Source organism: Acinonyx jubatus, chromosome B1, assembly GCF_027475565.1.
Source record: "Acinonyx jubatus isolate Ajub_Pintada_27869175 chromosome B1, VMU_Ajub_asm_v1.0, whole genome shotgun sequence".
In the NCBI taxonomy this organism is placed as follows: domain Eukaryota; kingdom Metazoa; phylum Chordata; class Mammalia; order Carnivora; family Felidae; genus Acinonyx; species Acinonyx jubatus.
In genome coordinates, this window is record NC_069382.1 from 134,513,818 (window position 1) to 134,531,413 (window position 17,596).

The following is a 17,596-nucleotide window of genomic DNA, read 5'->3' on the forward strand; positions in this document are numbered from 1 at the left end:
AGCTCTTCACATGTTGGAGCTGAAACTGTAACCTGCCCACAAATTTTTTTAAGAAGTCCTTTCCCCATTTTCCCTGTAAAGCTAGCCTGCAATAATCCTGAGAGGCCTTCCCTGATCTCTCTGCTACCCAAAAAGCTCCTCCCCATGTGATCTAGTACTTGGTGCAACTGCAAGTATTACACATACCATCTATCGGCTCTGTGACTCTGAATGCCTGGAGAACAGGCATTACGGTCTGTCTTTGCATTTCTAGCATATGGTATAAATCGATGTCTGTTGAATTGAAAGGAAAAATGAACAAAACACCATTCACTAATTAGAAACAAAGTACTACTTTTATTTGGCTCACTTCTCCATTTATTAGAATTACCACATTTGGAGAGGCACAAAGCACTTAAGTTTTACATGACTACAAAGTTATCACAAATCCCAAACTTTTTAGCCACAGGTATTTCACTTACTCTGTTTAAAGAAAAAGCTTTCAAAACATTTGAGTTAGCTTGATACATAGAGACCCTGAATATATGGTAACTACATATTTTTAAATGCTTGCACTTTCTGTTCTAATGTCTTCTTTAAATGGAATCCAGCATAAAAGGGATTGAAATACGTAAGGTCATGATGCAAATGCTTTGGAGAGACAGTGAAATTAATCTGTACAACATTGAAAAAGATGTAGTGTGCACAGAAGTTTTGTAAGGATTCACTGAGCCATCTGGGCTTCCATGGCTTGTGCTGTCCATTCTGGTGCTGTCTGGCTAATTTTCTCCAAAAGGTTATTCACTTGGAAACAAAGTGACTGGATCTGTTTGTCCCACGTTGGCAGGGCTTCTCGTGCTAAACAAAAAAAGAACAACGTACAGAGTTTACTCCATACATTACTCCATATATTCATATGGAATGTGAGTTAAAAGATAATTTATAGTAGTATTAATTTTAAGAGTTTCTTCTGAAAATCTTGGCTAATAAAGTTAAAGCTAATTAGGCAATAATTAAGGAAAGTACCCAAATTACTGGCACATGGTATAAAACAAAACCAAAACACATACACGTAGATACATATTATTATTATTCAGGAAAACAAAATAAAACCAACCAATCAAAGCACCTCAGTCACAAAAACCAGCACAATAAAAGCCTCACTGAGCCATCTCATCACCAGTTTTTCTTGATTCACAAGACACTGCCACCTACTGGAGAAAGCAAATCTATTTATATAGTCAAAACTGTCTCTACTTGACTGTTCTGGAGGACACATATTTTAATGATTAAACAAAAACCAAAAAAATTCATCATGAAAACGCAAGGTTTTTCTCTATACCAGCAATATACAGTTAGAAATGATGAACTCAGGGGTGCCTGGGTAGCTCAGTTGGTTAAGCATCCGACTTCAGCTCAGGTCACGATCTCACAGTTCGTGAGTTCCAGCCCCGCGTGAGGCTCTGCGCTGACAGAACCGGGAGCCTGCTTCAGATTTTGTCCCTCTCTCTGTGCCCCTTCCCTGCTCGTACTCTGTCTCTCTCTCAAAAAATAAAGAAAGAAAGAAAGAAATGATAAACTTGGGGAACATCAATTCAAAATAGCACCCAAATTTACAAAAATAGGCACAGAATTAATGAAAAAAACTGAAAAAAATTTTAATAAAGGACATAAAATAACTTTAGACACAAACCATGGTCCCAGATGGAAAGATGCAGTATCATAAAAATAACAGTCCTTCCCTATCAATATATACATTTTAAAAACTTACAAAGATAATCACCCTGATCGCTGTTTTGCTTTCTACATACGATAAAGTTATTAACTACGGAAGAAATGATGTTTGAGAACAGTCAAGAGAATTTTGCAAATTAAGAACAGTGGCATCATTGTAGGATATCTCTACAGTAGAATGTTATTCAGCCTTAAAAAGGAAAAAAGCAGTATGTTAAGTGAGAGAAGTCAAAAGCTCACTTAGTGTATGACTGCATTGACACGAAGTATCCAGAATAGGTAAATCCATAGAGATAAAATTCAGACTTGTGACTGCCAGGGGCTGGGAGGAGAAATGAGGAGTAACTGCTTACTGGGCACAAGATTTCCTTTTGGGAAGATGAAAATGTTTTAGAACTAGGTAGAGTGGGTGGTTGCAAAACACTGTGAACATACTAAGTGCCAATGAATTGTTCACTTTAAGATGGTTAATGTTATGTGAACTTCAATTCAACAAAAATACATTAGTAGATGGGTAGGAGATGCTTTTCCAACAGTAAGATTTAGTCTAAATTTGTTTATTACCATATTGTTACAGATCAGTGGAAAGAAACTGATAACAGAAAGAGACCCAAACATACATGTGGAAGCTAATATATGTCAAAGATCAGAAAGTAAGTTTTACCTAATAAATAGCACTTGCAAATTAACAATACATCTTTAAAAAAAGACAAACTAGCCCATACCTTAAAGTTATATACAAAAATGAACTATAGACAGATTAAATTTCTAAATATAAAACAGTAAATAAAAATATTAGAAGAAATTTTAGAAAAATATTAGTTTTACCCCAAGGTAAGTGAGACCTTTTAAATTAATACAGGAAACTAAAAACCCATAAAATTAAAAAGTGACATATTTGGCTACATAAGAATTTTATTTTTTTTATTAAAAAAATTTTGTTTTAATGTTTTTATTTATTTTTGAGATAGAGAGAGACAGAGCATGAGCAGGGGAGGGGCAGAGAGAGAGGGAGACACAGAATCCGAAGCAGACTCCAGGCTCTGAGCTGTCAGCACAGAGCCCGACACGGGGCTTGAACCCACGGGCTGTGAGATCATGACCTGAGCTGAAGTCGGACGCCTAACTGACTGAGCCACCCAGGCGCCCCTGGCTGCATAAGAATTTTAAACTGTGTTTATGGTATGCATTGCCTTACTTCAAAAACACGACTGACAGAATGGTAAAAAATATTTGTATACATTAACAAAAAAGAGTTTAAATTATCATTAAACCAAAAGCTATGGCAAATTGATGCTGAGAGATCTGAAGGAGAGGTGTGGGGCCAGGAAAGAAACAGACCAGAACTAATATCAACTCCACAGAAGAGGAAATGCTAATGGCCAGTTATACATGGAAAGATATTAAACTTCCCCAGTACCAAGGAAATGCACATTAAAACAATAATGTAGTATTTCCCCCCACAATTAGCAAAAGATAAAAAGAGGAATAATATATAGCTGTTGAACATTCATTTCCTCATATTGGTGAAAGTGCAAATGGCTACACTTTTCTGGAAAGCAAACTGGCAGTATCCATTAAGGATCAAAATACATATGTCCTTTGATGGAATGTTATCACTTTGAGACCTTGTTCTATAGAAGTAAGTGTACCATATATAAAGATATGCACAAGGAAACCACTTGAATGTTCATCAACAGGTGAACAGTTGAACCCCATGAAATTCTACATAGCTATTAAAACAAATAAATTAGATTTATGTCTACTGACTTGAAAATATGTGCATGATTATTTCAAAAAGTCTGTAGAACACTGTGTGCTTAAAATTATTTTTAAGTTAAAAAAACTATGTTTTTCACATATCTATATAAGCATATAGAAGCTTTAGACTAGTACTAGTTATGCGAGGGGGAGGAAAGATATGATGAACTCTTTATTTATAGTTGCAATACTTGTTATTATGAGCATATTTTTCATGGCAATTCTTTAAATCTAAGAAAACTGGAAAGAATATTACTCTATCAAGCTGTCCTTTCACTTGGTGACACGTCTGCTATACTATTCATTATGTACTGTTTGTTTTTCCAATACTTATTTACTTCCCACTAAGAATGTGTGGGGCACTGGAACACATGCTCCATATACGATGAGAACAAAAGAGACTTAATATCTACCAGCAGGAAGCTTAGCTGGGAAGCAAAAACAGACATTTAGACAAATGGTTACAGAAATGAAAATAACTGATTAATGCTAGGAAGAAATTCAGAGTGACCAAAGAATATAGAACTATAAGCCATACCTAACCTGGAGAGTCAGGAAAATCATTACCAATTAACGTTGCTCAAACTAAGACACGGGAACAAAAATAGCTGAGAGGATGCTGGTGGAGAGAAGTGGGTATTTCAGAATGTCTGATGTGGGAAGGAATTTACAGTGCTAGAAAGAAACAAAAAGACCTATGTGGTTGGATTAGAAATAGAAAGTTATAAAGATCAGGCAGCACCTGTTGACTTCATAGAACTTTCTATAAGCCATGGGGAAGCCATTCATTACAGTGCCAAAGAAAAGAGTAACATGACCTAACAATTTGTTTTTTATATTTGTTTTGTTTACATTTAAAAAAAATAAAGATCACAATCATTCTGGCTATAACTACAGCAACTGGACTAGAAAGGAGCAATTGTAGATGTGAGGGAAAAAGCCCAGAAGGTTGGACAGGCTTCACAATAGGCTACTGGCAGTAAGAAATGAAGACAAGTATGTGGATCCCAGATACACGCAGGAGGTAAAACTGAAAGGATTCTGGGCAGTGAAGAAGAGGGGTCAAGGATAAGAAATGCTGGAGAAAGTGAATAATGTAGCTTTTGGCTGGGTGGTTGGCTGGCTGGCAGGTTGTGGGATGGAGGCAGGAAGGAGACATGGTGAATTCAGTTTTGGATATGTCCATTCTGAGATGTCCAACAATCAGTCAGGTGGAAAATACCTAGCACGCAATCAGCACCACTAGGTCTAGGACTCAGAAGAGAAATTTACACTAGAAAGGCAAATCTGAGCATTATCTGCACAGAGATAGCAACTGAATCAATGGGAACAGATGAGATTACCAAGGAAATTTAGTAGAGTGAGGAGGAAAAGGCCTTGGGAATAAGCCCTAAGCAACTCCAATATTTACACTTAAAGGCACTACAGAATCTACGAAGAGGACTGGAAGAATACCTGGAGGAGGAGGGAAAGCAGGAGAAGGGGGTGAAGGAGACGACAAAAGCCATGATGGCACAGGGTGGTGGGGACAGTGCAAAAAGGAGTGAAGGATCAATGCTATTCGATAATGCTAAAAAATTAAAATGAGGTCTGAAAGATAAGTCTTTTTATTAAAATGGGAGAGACCCAAGTAAGTTTAAATATTAAAAAAAATTTTTTTTAAGTTATTTATGTTTTGAAAGAGAGAGAGAGAGACAGAGACACGCAGGGGCAGGGCAGAGAGGAGAGACAGAATCCCAAGCAGCTTCTGCATCACCATCGCAGAGCCCAACGTGGGGCTTGAACTAATGAACTGCAAGATCATGACCTGAGCTGCGATCAGAGTCGGATACTTAGAACTGACTGAGCTACCAGGTACACAGCCAAGTATGTTTAAATACTGATGGAAAGAAGCCAACAGAGCAAGCAAGGGTGAAGACAGAAAACAATGGCTAATTTTAGGTTCCTAAAAACCTGCTTTTGAGGGATAGGGCCAGCAGTCAAAGAAAGGAGCCAAAGCACAAGGAGAAGAACTGGAAAGGAAGACGGAAAACACTTCCAGCAAAACACAAAGGAGGAAAAGGTAGAACTAGATGATATTTAAAATTCAGAAGGTTTTTTTTTTTTTTTTTTTTTTTTTGATGTCTACTTATTTTTGAGAGAGAGACAGAGTGTAAACAGGGGAGGGGCAGAGAGAGAGAGGGACACACAGAATCCGAAGCAGGCTCCAGGCTCTGAGCTGTAAGCATGGAGCTTATTGCAGGGCTCAAACTCACACACCCGAAGATTGTGACCTGAGCTGAAGTCAGACACTTAACCGACTGACCCACCCAGGTGCCTGTAAAATTCGGAAGTTTTATAAATCAGATAAAGAAGTTAATTTAATTTCACCCTGACAGATTTTTTTTTTTCTGTGAAATATGAAACAAGGTTTGCTGCTGAGAATGAAGGAGAAAAGTCAGAGATTTAAGAAAAATGAAATCTGAAATACCCCTTGCAGAGTAGAAAAGAAGAGTAGCCTAGAGAAATGTATCAAGAATCCCAGGTACTGCTGAGAACCCAAGACCTTGACTTTGCAGTGGTACCAATCTCCAGCAATGTTAGCTACTCAAGTACTGGAATGAAAAAGATGGAGAATGGGTTCATCCCAGCTGAAGTTTTGCTGGACAGCCAGAACAAAAAGTTAACAGGCAAGTGATCTACGGCATTTGAGAAACAGTAACTGGAATAATGAATCATGGAATCCATGGATAGGAAAGAGTAGTAAAGACAAAAAGGGGCTGAGCTGACTGGAAAAAAGTAAAAGTTAATGGACTGGAGGCTCGAAGGTAGTCAAGGAAGAGCTAAAGTGGAAGTAACTGACACAGACTGCTAGAAAGACAGGAAAAACGTTGTGAGAATGGGGCATTTCAAATTGAAACTTTACAGGTAGAACAGTTCCAGTTATAGGAAGGTCCAGGGTGTAAAGAGGTAGGAATAGGGGCTGAGGAGGTAATACACAATGAGAGAGTCAAGAGATCAACTTATCTGTCTGCCTCTACTAGTTTAATGAGCTGCTGAAGAGGAAATCAACTGGCATTTTCCACATGCCTGATACATGGTATGTGGTTAATCTATGTTTGATGGGTAAATGAAAAAACTGGTAAGACGATTCCATCTTCCAATTTTTCTTCAGCATAAAAAATGCTGTATTAAATAGATTCTTAAATATAAGCTCATAAAAATTATTCTAAATTATTTCTTTGGAAAATGAGCTCATTCTAGTAGTAATATGCTGGGTTAAAGGAAATTGTTCAACGTGTCTTAATCACAAATATACAACAGTTCACTGTCATTTCATTATGACAGAAATAAGCAAAACTTACTTTCAAAATGAACTATTCCATCAATCTGATCAATAAATCCATTCATACGTCCTTCTGTTATCATTTGTGATGCTATCTTTTCTGCCTGTAAAAGAAAATCCAAAAAAAAATTCTCACAAACTTTAATTATCATATCCAACAGTTAGTTACTCACGTATAAAAGAACTGAAATCTCTTGGTTTAGCTACCCACATGCTTTTCGTATGCGTTCATCTGCTGTCCATTACAACAGTGAATCTAGTAAAGCTGCCTATTTTATTCCCCAATTCTCCCTGGGTATAATCGATTATTTTAAGTTAACTGGGATGTTTTTCTTGTTGTCAGATTTTGGATGAGAATCTAGTGATCTTAACAACTTTTTCCTCTGCTTAAAATCAAACTAACAATTTTTCTTCTTACTGACATGCATACACAGGAACACCCAAAGTAGTTTTTCCTTCTACTTCATCTAAATTTTCACAGTGTTTATCACCTAAAAAATTCTTTAAGAAAGTGGGGTGCCTGGGTGACTCAGTCGGTTAAGTGTCCAACTTCGGCTCAGGTCATGATCTCAGTTTGTGAGTTCAAGCCCCGCATCGGGCTCTGTGCTGACACCTCAGAGTCTGGAGCTTGCTTCGGATTCTGGGTCTCCCTCTGTCTCTGCCACTCCCCCACTCACACTCTGTCTCTCTCTCAAAAATAAACAAACATTTAAAAAATAATAATAATAAATTCTTTAAGAAAGTAATATTTTTGAAGAAAAAATTATAAGGAGGAATGATCTTCAAATTTGAGATTTGAGATTAAGGGGCGCCCGGCTGGCTCAGTAGGTAGAGCATGCGACTCTTGATCTTGTAGTTAAGAGTTCAAGCCCCACATTGGGTATAGAGCGGTTACTTAAAAAAATAAAAGCAATCATTCATTAAAAAATTATAAATAAATAGGAATTAAAAGAGGATTTAAAAGACAATTAAAGGGAACCAAAAGATCTTCTACCTAGCTCCTAAAGACACGTTTCATGTTTATTATATGTAAGAAAACTGGCTTATGACTTAGTCATTTTAGTAATTCTGACCATCTTCATGATTAATCCTAAACAGACTGTGTCTAGCATTTATTGTTAAATATATATTCACTTCCCTAAGTGTCAGCCTAAGAAAAAGTATCTTTTAATGGTAACTTAAGCTTTGGTTCCCAAATTGTTCCACTTCTTGTACTGTGTATTAAATATGCACAAGTAAAGGAACCATGTTAGGAATTCTAAATTAAAATTTCTCAACAGATAAAAGGGGATGTAATCATTACTACATGACTGTAAGGTATGCAAGTTAGGTAAATGTAAGGTTGATTGCTTGTTTTTACCCTTATTTAAAATTAAGAGAATGTTTTGTAAATGATACCTGAAATACCCTCTACGTACTATTGGTACTTTGTCGGTATTTGTACACAGCCAATCACACTCTTATCGTGACTAAAAATGAAATTAATTTCCTAGTAACTCAGTCAAATTAAGATAAATCAAGCAGAAAAGTTACAAGAGAATAGCCTGGAGAATTACCACAGTCATTCTTTCAAAGAGATGAAATATTTAACCTGTGAGTCAATCCAGAGCAGAAAAAAGTAAGGCATGTATCAAAATCTTAAGTTTGTCAGAAATCAGAAACTACAATGAACTGGATTTAAACAGACACCACTCGAAATGGGTATCACAACCCAAAACCCCTTTAAGATTTTCATTCTGGTTCACTTTATCATAAAATACAGTTTAAAAGAAGCAAAAAACAAAGACAATTCCATTACAGTACTATTGTAACATTCAAATAATTTATTTCCATTTTCCTGAGGTTTTTATGTGTATTTTTATTGCAGTTGCCAATACTTATCAATTACATATTTTCTTACTACAGCAATAGTTTAGTCTCTTAACTTCTTTTTTTATATATTAGAAACAAGAAAATACCTTAGCTGCAGGAATCTCTAAAAGAGCTCCAAGTTCTTCAAAGGTAATATTATTATATAATTTGCTTGCAGACAACAAATTGTGTTCAATAACAGCTCTGTCCAAGATGCTAGAACCTTAAATAAATATAAATTAGACAGTTTTAAGTGAGACTTGTCTTACGCTTTTAAAATACTCATTCTTTTTTTCTCAAAAGTTCTAGGCACATAACAACCCATAATCATTGTCTTTATTCCTCTTACCAAAATTTAAAAGTAAGGAAAATGCCTTATTTAGTAGAGTTTGAATAGTATACAATTAAATGCAAATAACATATTTAGAAAATATTAAATACAAATTAAATACAAAGAACATATTTAAATAAAAATTAAATACAAATAACATATTTAGCAAATAGTTACTAACTGGCTGAATGGATTTAACCCTTAGGTTTGAAGTTTTACTTCCTTATGGTAGCTGTCAGATTGATTAACTTTACTTTTCTTGGTAGGAGCACAAACTTTTGTTAGCAAGAAGCGGCAAAACCCCCATGCAACCTGTTCTACAAGCTTGATAAAGTCAGTGCATGTACAGCTCAATAGAAATACCTGTTTTCTTTTGGGCACTCCGTAAGTACCTTACCATGATGCAAAGATGAGAAATGTCTGGAAGGTAGGGCCAGCTAACCATGAGAGATCAGCCATAGCATCCTCCCTTAAGTGAAGTAATATAAGGCCTGATGAAGTACTGGACACAAGGTCCCATTGTGAAGGTGCCTGTCTTGCTAGGCTCACCCACTTCTTTTTTTTCTTTCCAGTTTTATGGAGATATAATTGACATATAATATTGTTGTTTTTTTAATTACAAGGATTTTTTTCAAATTTTAAAAAAAATTCCAGTCAGTTAACATACAGCGTAACATTAGTTTCAGGTGTAGAATCCAGTGATTCCTCATTTCCATACACCACCCTGTGTGCATCACCACAAGTGCACTCCTTAATCCCCACCACCATTTAACCAATCCCCCACCCCGCCCACTTCCCCTGCAGTAACCCTCAGTTTGTTCTCTATCGTTAAGAGTCTGTTTTTCTAGTTTGCCTCTCTCCCCCCATCCTCACCCCATGTTCATCTGTTTTGTTTCTCAAATTCCAAATGAATGAAGTCATATGGCATTTGTCTTTCTCTGACTTATTTTACTTAGAATAATATTCTCTAACTCCATCCACGTCATGGCAAATGGCAAGATTTCACTCCGGTGGATGAATAATACACACACACACACACACAAACATCTGTATCCATTCGTCAGTCGATGAACATTTGGGCTCTTTCCATACTTTGGCTATTGTTGACAGTGCTGCCATAAACATCAGTGGACACGTATTCCTTTTGAATCAGTAGTTTTATATTCTTTTTTTTTTTTTTAGTTTTTTTTAACGTTTACTTATTTTTGAGACAGGGAGAGACAGCATGAACGGGGGAGGGTCAGAGAGAGAGGAAGACACAGAATCCGAAACAGGCTCCAGGCTCTGAGCTGTCAGCACAGAGCCCGACACAGGGCTCGAACTCACGGACCGCAAAATCATGACCTGAGCTGAAGTCGGATGCTTAACCTACTGAGCCACCCAGGCGCCCCAGTAGTTTTATATTCTTTGGGTAAATACCGAGTAGTGCAATTGCTGGGTTGTAGGGTAGTGCTATTTTTAACTTTCTGAGGAACTTCCATACTGTTTTCCAGAGCAGCTGCACCAGTTTGCATTCTTACCAGCAGTGCAAGAGGGTTCCCCTTTCTCCGCATTCTCATCAACATCTGTTGTTCTTGTGTTGTTAATTTTAGTCATTCTGACAGATATGAGGTGATATCTCATTGTGGTTTTAATTTGTATTCCCCTGATGATGAGTAATGTTGAGCATCTTTTCATGTGCCTATTAGTTTTCTGTATGTCTTCTTTGGAAAAATGTCTCTTCATGTCTCCTGCCCATTTTTTTACTGAATTATTTGTTTTTTGGGCATTGAATTTTGTTAAGTTCTTTATATATTTTGGATACTAACCCTTTATCAGATGTGACCTGTATTAGTTTAAGGTATACAACATAATGATTTGATATATGTACACATTGTGAAATGATTATCACCATAAGTTCATATAGCATCCATCACCTCAAACAATTTTTCTCTTGTGGTGAGAACTTTTAAGATCTACTCTCTTAGCAACTTTCAAATATAAAGACCTAAATAAATGGGAAAATAGAAAGACCTAATACTGTTAAGATGGCAACAGTCCCCAGGTTTGTCTATGGAGTCAGTGGAATCCCTATCAAAATTCCAGCTGGCTTCTTTGCAGAAACTGACAAACTGATTTTAATTTAAAAAAACTTTTTTTTAAGTTTATTTATTTTGAAAGTCGGGGAGGGACAGAGAGAGACGGAGAAAGACAATCCCAAGCAGGCTCTGTGCTGATGTGGGGCTTGTGAGATCAGTTTGTGAGATCATCACAGTTTATGAGCTCATGACCTGAACCAAAATCAAGAGTTAGACACTGAACCAACTAGGCCAACCAGGCGCCCCCCCCCCCCCCCCGCCAATTTTGTTAAGTAGGCTCCATGCTCAGCATGGAGCCCAACATTGGGCTTGAACTCAAGACCTTGAGATCAAGACCTGAGCTGAGATCAAGAGTCAGACACTTAACCGACTGAGCCACCCAGGTGTCCTGACAACTGATTTTAGAATTCAAAGAGAATTCTAAACTGATTTTAGAATTCAAAGAGAAGCCAAAACAATATCGGAAAAAAAGAAACCAAAAAACAAAAAAAACAAAAAAACTTGCACATCCTGATTTCAAAACTTACTACAGAGCAACCAAAGGGCACATGGGTGGCTCAGTTGATTGAGCATCTGACTCTTAATTCTGGCTCAGGTCATGCATGATCTGATGGTTCGTGGCTTTGAGCCCTGTGTCAGGCTCTGTGCTGATGGTACAGAGCCAGCTTGGGATTCTCTCTCTCACTTTCTTTGCCTTTCCCCCACTCGTGCTCTCTCCTCCTCTCTCAAAATAAATGAATAATTAAAAAAAAAAAAAAAAAAAAAGAGCAACCAAGATAGTGTGGTACTGGCATAAAGATAGGCATATAGGATAAAGGAAAAGAACTGAAATTCCAAAAATAAACTCTCACATTTATGGTCAACTGATTGCCAACAAGGATGCCAAAATAATTCAATGGGAAACTTCTAGTCTTTTCAACAAATGGTGCTGGGACAACTGGATACCTACATGGAAAGAGTAAAAATTGGACCCCTATCTTACACCATATGTAAAAATGAACTCAAATGAATGTAAGAGCTACAACTATAAAACTTACAGAAAAAAACACGGCAAATCTTCACGACCTTGGATTAGGCAATGGTTTCCTAGATAGGATACTGAAAGCACAGCAAAAACAACAACAAAAAAAAACCCAGATAAACTGGACTTCATCAAAATGAAAAACTTTAATGTTTCAAAGGACGCCATCAAAAAAGTGAAGAAACAACACACAGAATGGAAGAAAATATTGGCAAATCATCTGATAATGATCAGGTCTAGAATATATAAAGAATTCCTACAATTCAGTAATAAAAGGACAAATAACTCAATTTAAAAACTGAAAAGGATCTGAGTAGACTTTTCTCTAAAGATATAAAAATAGCCAATAAGTACACAAAAAAACTCTTCAACATCATTAAACCTAAGGGAAATGCAAATCAAAATGACAAGATACCACTTCATACACACTAGGATGCCTAAATCAAAAAGACAGATAATAAATGTGGGCCAAAATAAGGAGAAATTAGAACCCTCACACACAGCTGGCAGGAATATAAAAAGGAACAGCTATTTTGAAAGCAGTCTGGCAACTTTTCAAAAGACTAAACACAGAGTTATCATATGACCCAGTCATTCCAGTCCTAGGTGTATAACCAGAAGAATTAAAAACCTGTGTCCATACAAAAACTTGTACATGAATGTTCATAGCACCATTATTAATAGCCCCAAAGTAAAAATAACCTAAATTTCCAGCAACTAATGAAGAAATAAAATGTGGTATATCCATATAACAGAATACTATTTGGCAATAAAAAGGAATAAAGTACTGATAAATGCTACAACATGGATAAACATTTTGCCAAGTGAAAAGTCAATCACAAAAGGCTACATATTGTGTGATTCCATTTACATAAAATGCCCAACACAGGCAAATCTATTGAGCAGAAAGGAGATTAGTAGTAATGTTATACAACTCCAGGAATATACCAAAAAACAATTAATTGTAATGAAAAAAAAAAAAAGTCTCAAGATTGCTAATGTATGGTTGTAATGCCAGTAGACAAAAATGTCCATGGGTGCTTGGGTGGCTCAGTCAGTTAAGTGTCTGACTTCAGCTCAGGTCATGATTTCACAGTTTGGGAGTTCAAGCCCCACATCGGGCTCTGTGCTGACAGCCTGGAGCCTGGAGCCTGCTTCAGATTCTGTGTCTCCCTCTCTCTCTCTCTCTGCCCCTCCCCCACTCATACACTGTCTCTCTCTCTCTCAAAAATAAACATTAAACAAAAATATTAAACAAAAATGCCCAAAAGAAATAAATAAGGAAAGCAATAAGGTCTAAAATAAGGAAAGCAATAAGGTCTAAAATGGAAGAAGATAACAAAACACCTGTCCTCTCTATATAGTCCCACATGAGAAATCTGAGAATCATTTGCATCCTCAGAGGTCCTAGTGAGTCTCTTTCTTTTTAGGAAAGAATTATGTGATTACATTCTTTTCACATTTTTTTTTCATGGCCAGAAACTCAAAGTCAAATCTGAGGCTTGACTATATCAATTCTGGAAACTTTTTCTTTTTATCTATCTTTTATCTAGTTTGTCAGACACCTTCTTGCAAAAAGAATTTAAAGCTGCTCAGAAGAATATACAGAAGATAAGAGAATTTAAAAGTAGCAACAATCAACATACATACACACACACTATTTACAGTTGGGTTACAAATTTAACAAGGTTTCTAGCAGCCAAGATAAAAAAAAAAAACAGTTTATAGTTTGTTTAATAAGATAAAAACTAACTGTTCAGGAGAATCACAACTAACTCTAAGATTGTGAAGGAATTTTTCCTGAGGATCTGCATAACAAATATCCTATAGAAAAAAAAAAAAACACCTCCTTTAGAAAGAAAGATGAGGATCAACTAGTTTGCTTCTTGATTTTTTTATTTTTATTTTTTTCATGTCTATTTACTTTTAAGAGAGAGAAGGACAGAGAGTGAGTGGGGAAGGGGCAGAGAGAGGGAGACAGAGGATCCCAAGCAGGCTCCACACTGTCGCACAGAGCCTGATGTGGGGCTCGACCTCACAAACTGTGTGATCACGACCTGAGCCAAAACTAAGAGTCAGATGCTTAACCAACTGAGCCACCCAGGCCCCCCTCAATTAGTTTGCTTCTTAAAGTACAAATTAAATGAAAGAAATTCCACAGGAAGTCACTATAATCCCTTCAGCGGTCTGGTTTAACTCCAGCCAGTAAGACTGAGTGAAGTGAATACCTTTTAGCAAACCCCTGCATAAATGACTCTTTATAGATAAATTCTCTTTGGTATAGGATGACACTGAATCCAAGGAAGTGAGTCTAACAGATCTGTATGTTTATCTTGACCTTTTTCATGTTTCTGATGGTCTATGTGTTTACTTTTATTATTATGTATGTTACTGTTATAAGCTTCTTTAAAACCTCTGTAGACAAATGTACACAAAGTAACTGATGCTATAAGCAGACAACTTATTAAAAACTTCTTTTCTGGAATAGGTAGCCTGACATAAGCAAATACATCCTTGAACTAGGAAACACGACACCAAGTTCTATTCTTACAGGCAAAACGTTCACCCTGATTAACCTTAGGCAAGTTACTGTGCCAAATTTTGCTCTATCTAAAATAGGACTGGATAATTATACTCTGTTACAAACTGATGCTTAAGATTAATTAAGGTACTTATCGAAGGGTTTGAGTTTTTAAAAAACCAGGTCTATAATTCTGCCCTTACAGTTTCCAAAAATGCATTATTCTACAATATGTTTTCCAATAGGGCTACTTTTATAATTCAAACCCATATTTGTATATTATACTCATCTTCAGTCAATGTGATATTCCTTTTTTGGTCATCAAATGTTGGATAAAAATATTATAGAAAGATATCAAGATGCTTCAAATTTAACACACTTTTCACTAGAGTGTACCTAAATATTTGCTCCCACATATTTATAAGACATGATCATTACCATCAGCTGTAGTTGCTTTTTGGTGAGGCATCAGCATGGCAGCAAATTCTTGAAGCTGATTTCCTCTGATGATTCTGTCTAGGTACATTTTCTCTAGGATCCCATAAGCAGCAAGTTGCTGGCATCTTTCATCCTTAAAAAGGGTAGCTAGCATCCGAGAACGCTGCTGTCCTAAGGGAAACAAATGAGCATCAAATACTCTCACAATCTATTTCCCCAATAAAAAACTATGTTATGACTTCATTCTTGCCTACTAAAATATACAGCCAATTCTCGGGATTTGTGGCAGTTATGTTCTACAAAGTTGTTGCCAATTCCTACTTCTAGGGGAAATACAGGATTAGGCTCCTATGAGCCTCTGGACACACTGTTTTTGTCAACCGATCAATATGTAACCTTGCTTTATGTTACTCTGTTAAAGGTACTTTATTTAATATATATTGTCGGTTATATTTAATATATATTGTCAATTCATCATTGTTCATGATGATACATAAGGAGGGAGTGTCACGATGGCCTACAACGAAAGAAAGCAAATATAACAAACAGCTAAGAAAATTTAGGAAAAAAAAGTCACAAAGGGGGAATAGCCTTGCCAGATAATAAAACAATAATCAATAAAATAAAATCAATAATACTATGATAATGCCAGTAGCACAGTACTAGTATATCCATAAATAGGCTAATTAACGGAACAGAATACTAGATTTAGAAATCTGTAATGTGCTAAATCAATAGGGGAAAAAGATTACTTAATAAAAGATACTAGGTCAAATAGCCATTTAGACAAAAAAAAAGGGTAATTCCCTATCTCATTCCCTACACCAAAATAAATCCAAACGGATTGAGACTTGCAGGTAAATTGAAGTGAGAAATAGGCAACATTAATCTAAATTAGTGATTAATCTGGGGCAGGGGGTGGGGGGGTGGCGGTTGGAGATAGTGCCTAGAAGGAAGCATCAAAGTTAAATATGAAAGCCTAAAGCAGCAATTCTCAAAGGGGGTCTCCAAGACCCTTCAAGGGATCAGTCGGTGAGCCAATGCTATTTTATAATAGTATAAAAACATCCTTTATGTTTTTCACTGTGTTGGCACTTACACTGCTGGTGCGAAAGCAATGGCGGCTAAAACAGCTGGCACCACCACACAAATCAAGGCTGTGGCACTGGCAACGAACTGTATTGTGCCACACACTCAACAGTCAAAACAAAAGACAGCTTGCAGCAGAAAGGAGTTATTTTTATTAAGTACCGACATGAGAACACATCTTTTTAATATTCTGTGCAACAAAATGGGAAATGCACGTAAAGCATTTCTGCTGCAAACCGAAGAACAATGGTTGTCCCAAGGAAACCCTGCAAGCTGAACACCATTTACGTAAGACAATGACTAACAGACAAAATGATGGGTTTTCAGACTTGGGTATTTGGTAGATATTTTTAAAAAAATGAACAAAGCAAGCCTATCAAGTCCAACCAACAGTATTTGTTGTCGCTGATAAAATTAGAATTTTTAAGAAACAATCAGAATTTTAGAGAACTTCTATCTGCCACCATGAGCTTGACAGCTTTCCAATAGTTAAAGGTTCTTCTGATAAGATCAGGTGTAATATATTCAAATGTAATTTTTATATGTTGTATAATAAAGTATGTCAATATTTGGATTGCATAACTCAGTGAACCAATAGTATCCAAACAACCAAACATAATGATACAAAATGGAGTAAAGGATCCATTCAAGTGCAAGACAGACCAAGACGTTAACATTAACAAGGTGCAAAAAGTTCATTGATACGGTTTCAGATGCCACACTACCACTAACCTATAAGAAACTATACCACTGGTCAAGTTAAGTGTAGCATGAAAGAATATCACAATTATCTGAAAAAGTCATCAACATGCCTCCTTTTTCCAATTACACACTGTGAGCTGGATTTTCTTCATATACTTCCTTTAAAACAACATATCAAAGCAGGCTGAATACAGAAGTACTTTTAAGAATTCAGCTTAAAAAAAAATTCAGTTTTTGTCTGTTAAGATAGACATTGATAGGATTTGAAAAGATGTAAAAACAACTTCATTCTCTTAACTTTTTTTACTTTAGAAAATATAGTTATTTGATAAAAATGTCACTTTTTATTTATATGTATTGGACTTATGATTGCTACTTTTAAATGAATTATTATTTTTTAAATTTATTATCTCAATTGCTAATATAGTATCAATAGATATAACCTACATAAGCAAAGGAAAGGGTTCTCAATTTTTCAGTGTAAAGGGGTTCTGAGACCAGAATCTGAGGATGTGGGAAACTAAGGTACTGAAAGAAAACATGTGGGAATTTAAAATACCTAATTTCAGAATAGGAAAGACCTTTCTAAGCAAGTAAACAAAACCCAAAGTCCATAAAAAAAAAAAAGAGATTAATATATTTAACCGTATAAAAATAAAGAGTTTCTGCATGGCAAAAATTTCATAGACAAAACCAAAAATGAGACAACAAATTGGGAAAAAAATTGTTAAATTTCTTATACACATGAGGCGCTTTCATAAGTCAC

General features: G+C 36.1%; 1 protein-coding gene across 2 annotated transcripts in view; it reads right to left on the bottom strand.

Moving 5' to 3' along the window:
• Positions 1-316: 316 nt before the first annotated feature.
• COPS4 (COP9 signalosome subunit 4) overlaps positions 317-17,596 on the bottom strand; it is a 40,939-nt gene continuing 23,659 nt past the window's right edge. Inside the window, exons 7-10 of one of the 2 annotated variants that reach the window (XM_015068110.3) lie at positions 15,040-15,210; positions 8,758-8,873; positions 6,819-6,903; positions 317-837 (exon numbers count right to left, since the gene is read on the bottom strand). In XM_015068110.3, coding sequence (XP_014923596.1) covers positions 704-837; positions 6,819-6,903; positions 8,758-8,873; positions 15,040-15,210 — 506 coding nt within the window. In that variant the 3' untranslated portion in view covers positions 317-703. The remainder of the gene's footprint in view (positions 838-6,818; positions 6,904-8,757; positions 8,874-15,039; positions 15,211-17,596) is intronic. The other variant, XM_015068111.3, reaches the window with a different exon arrangement.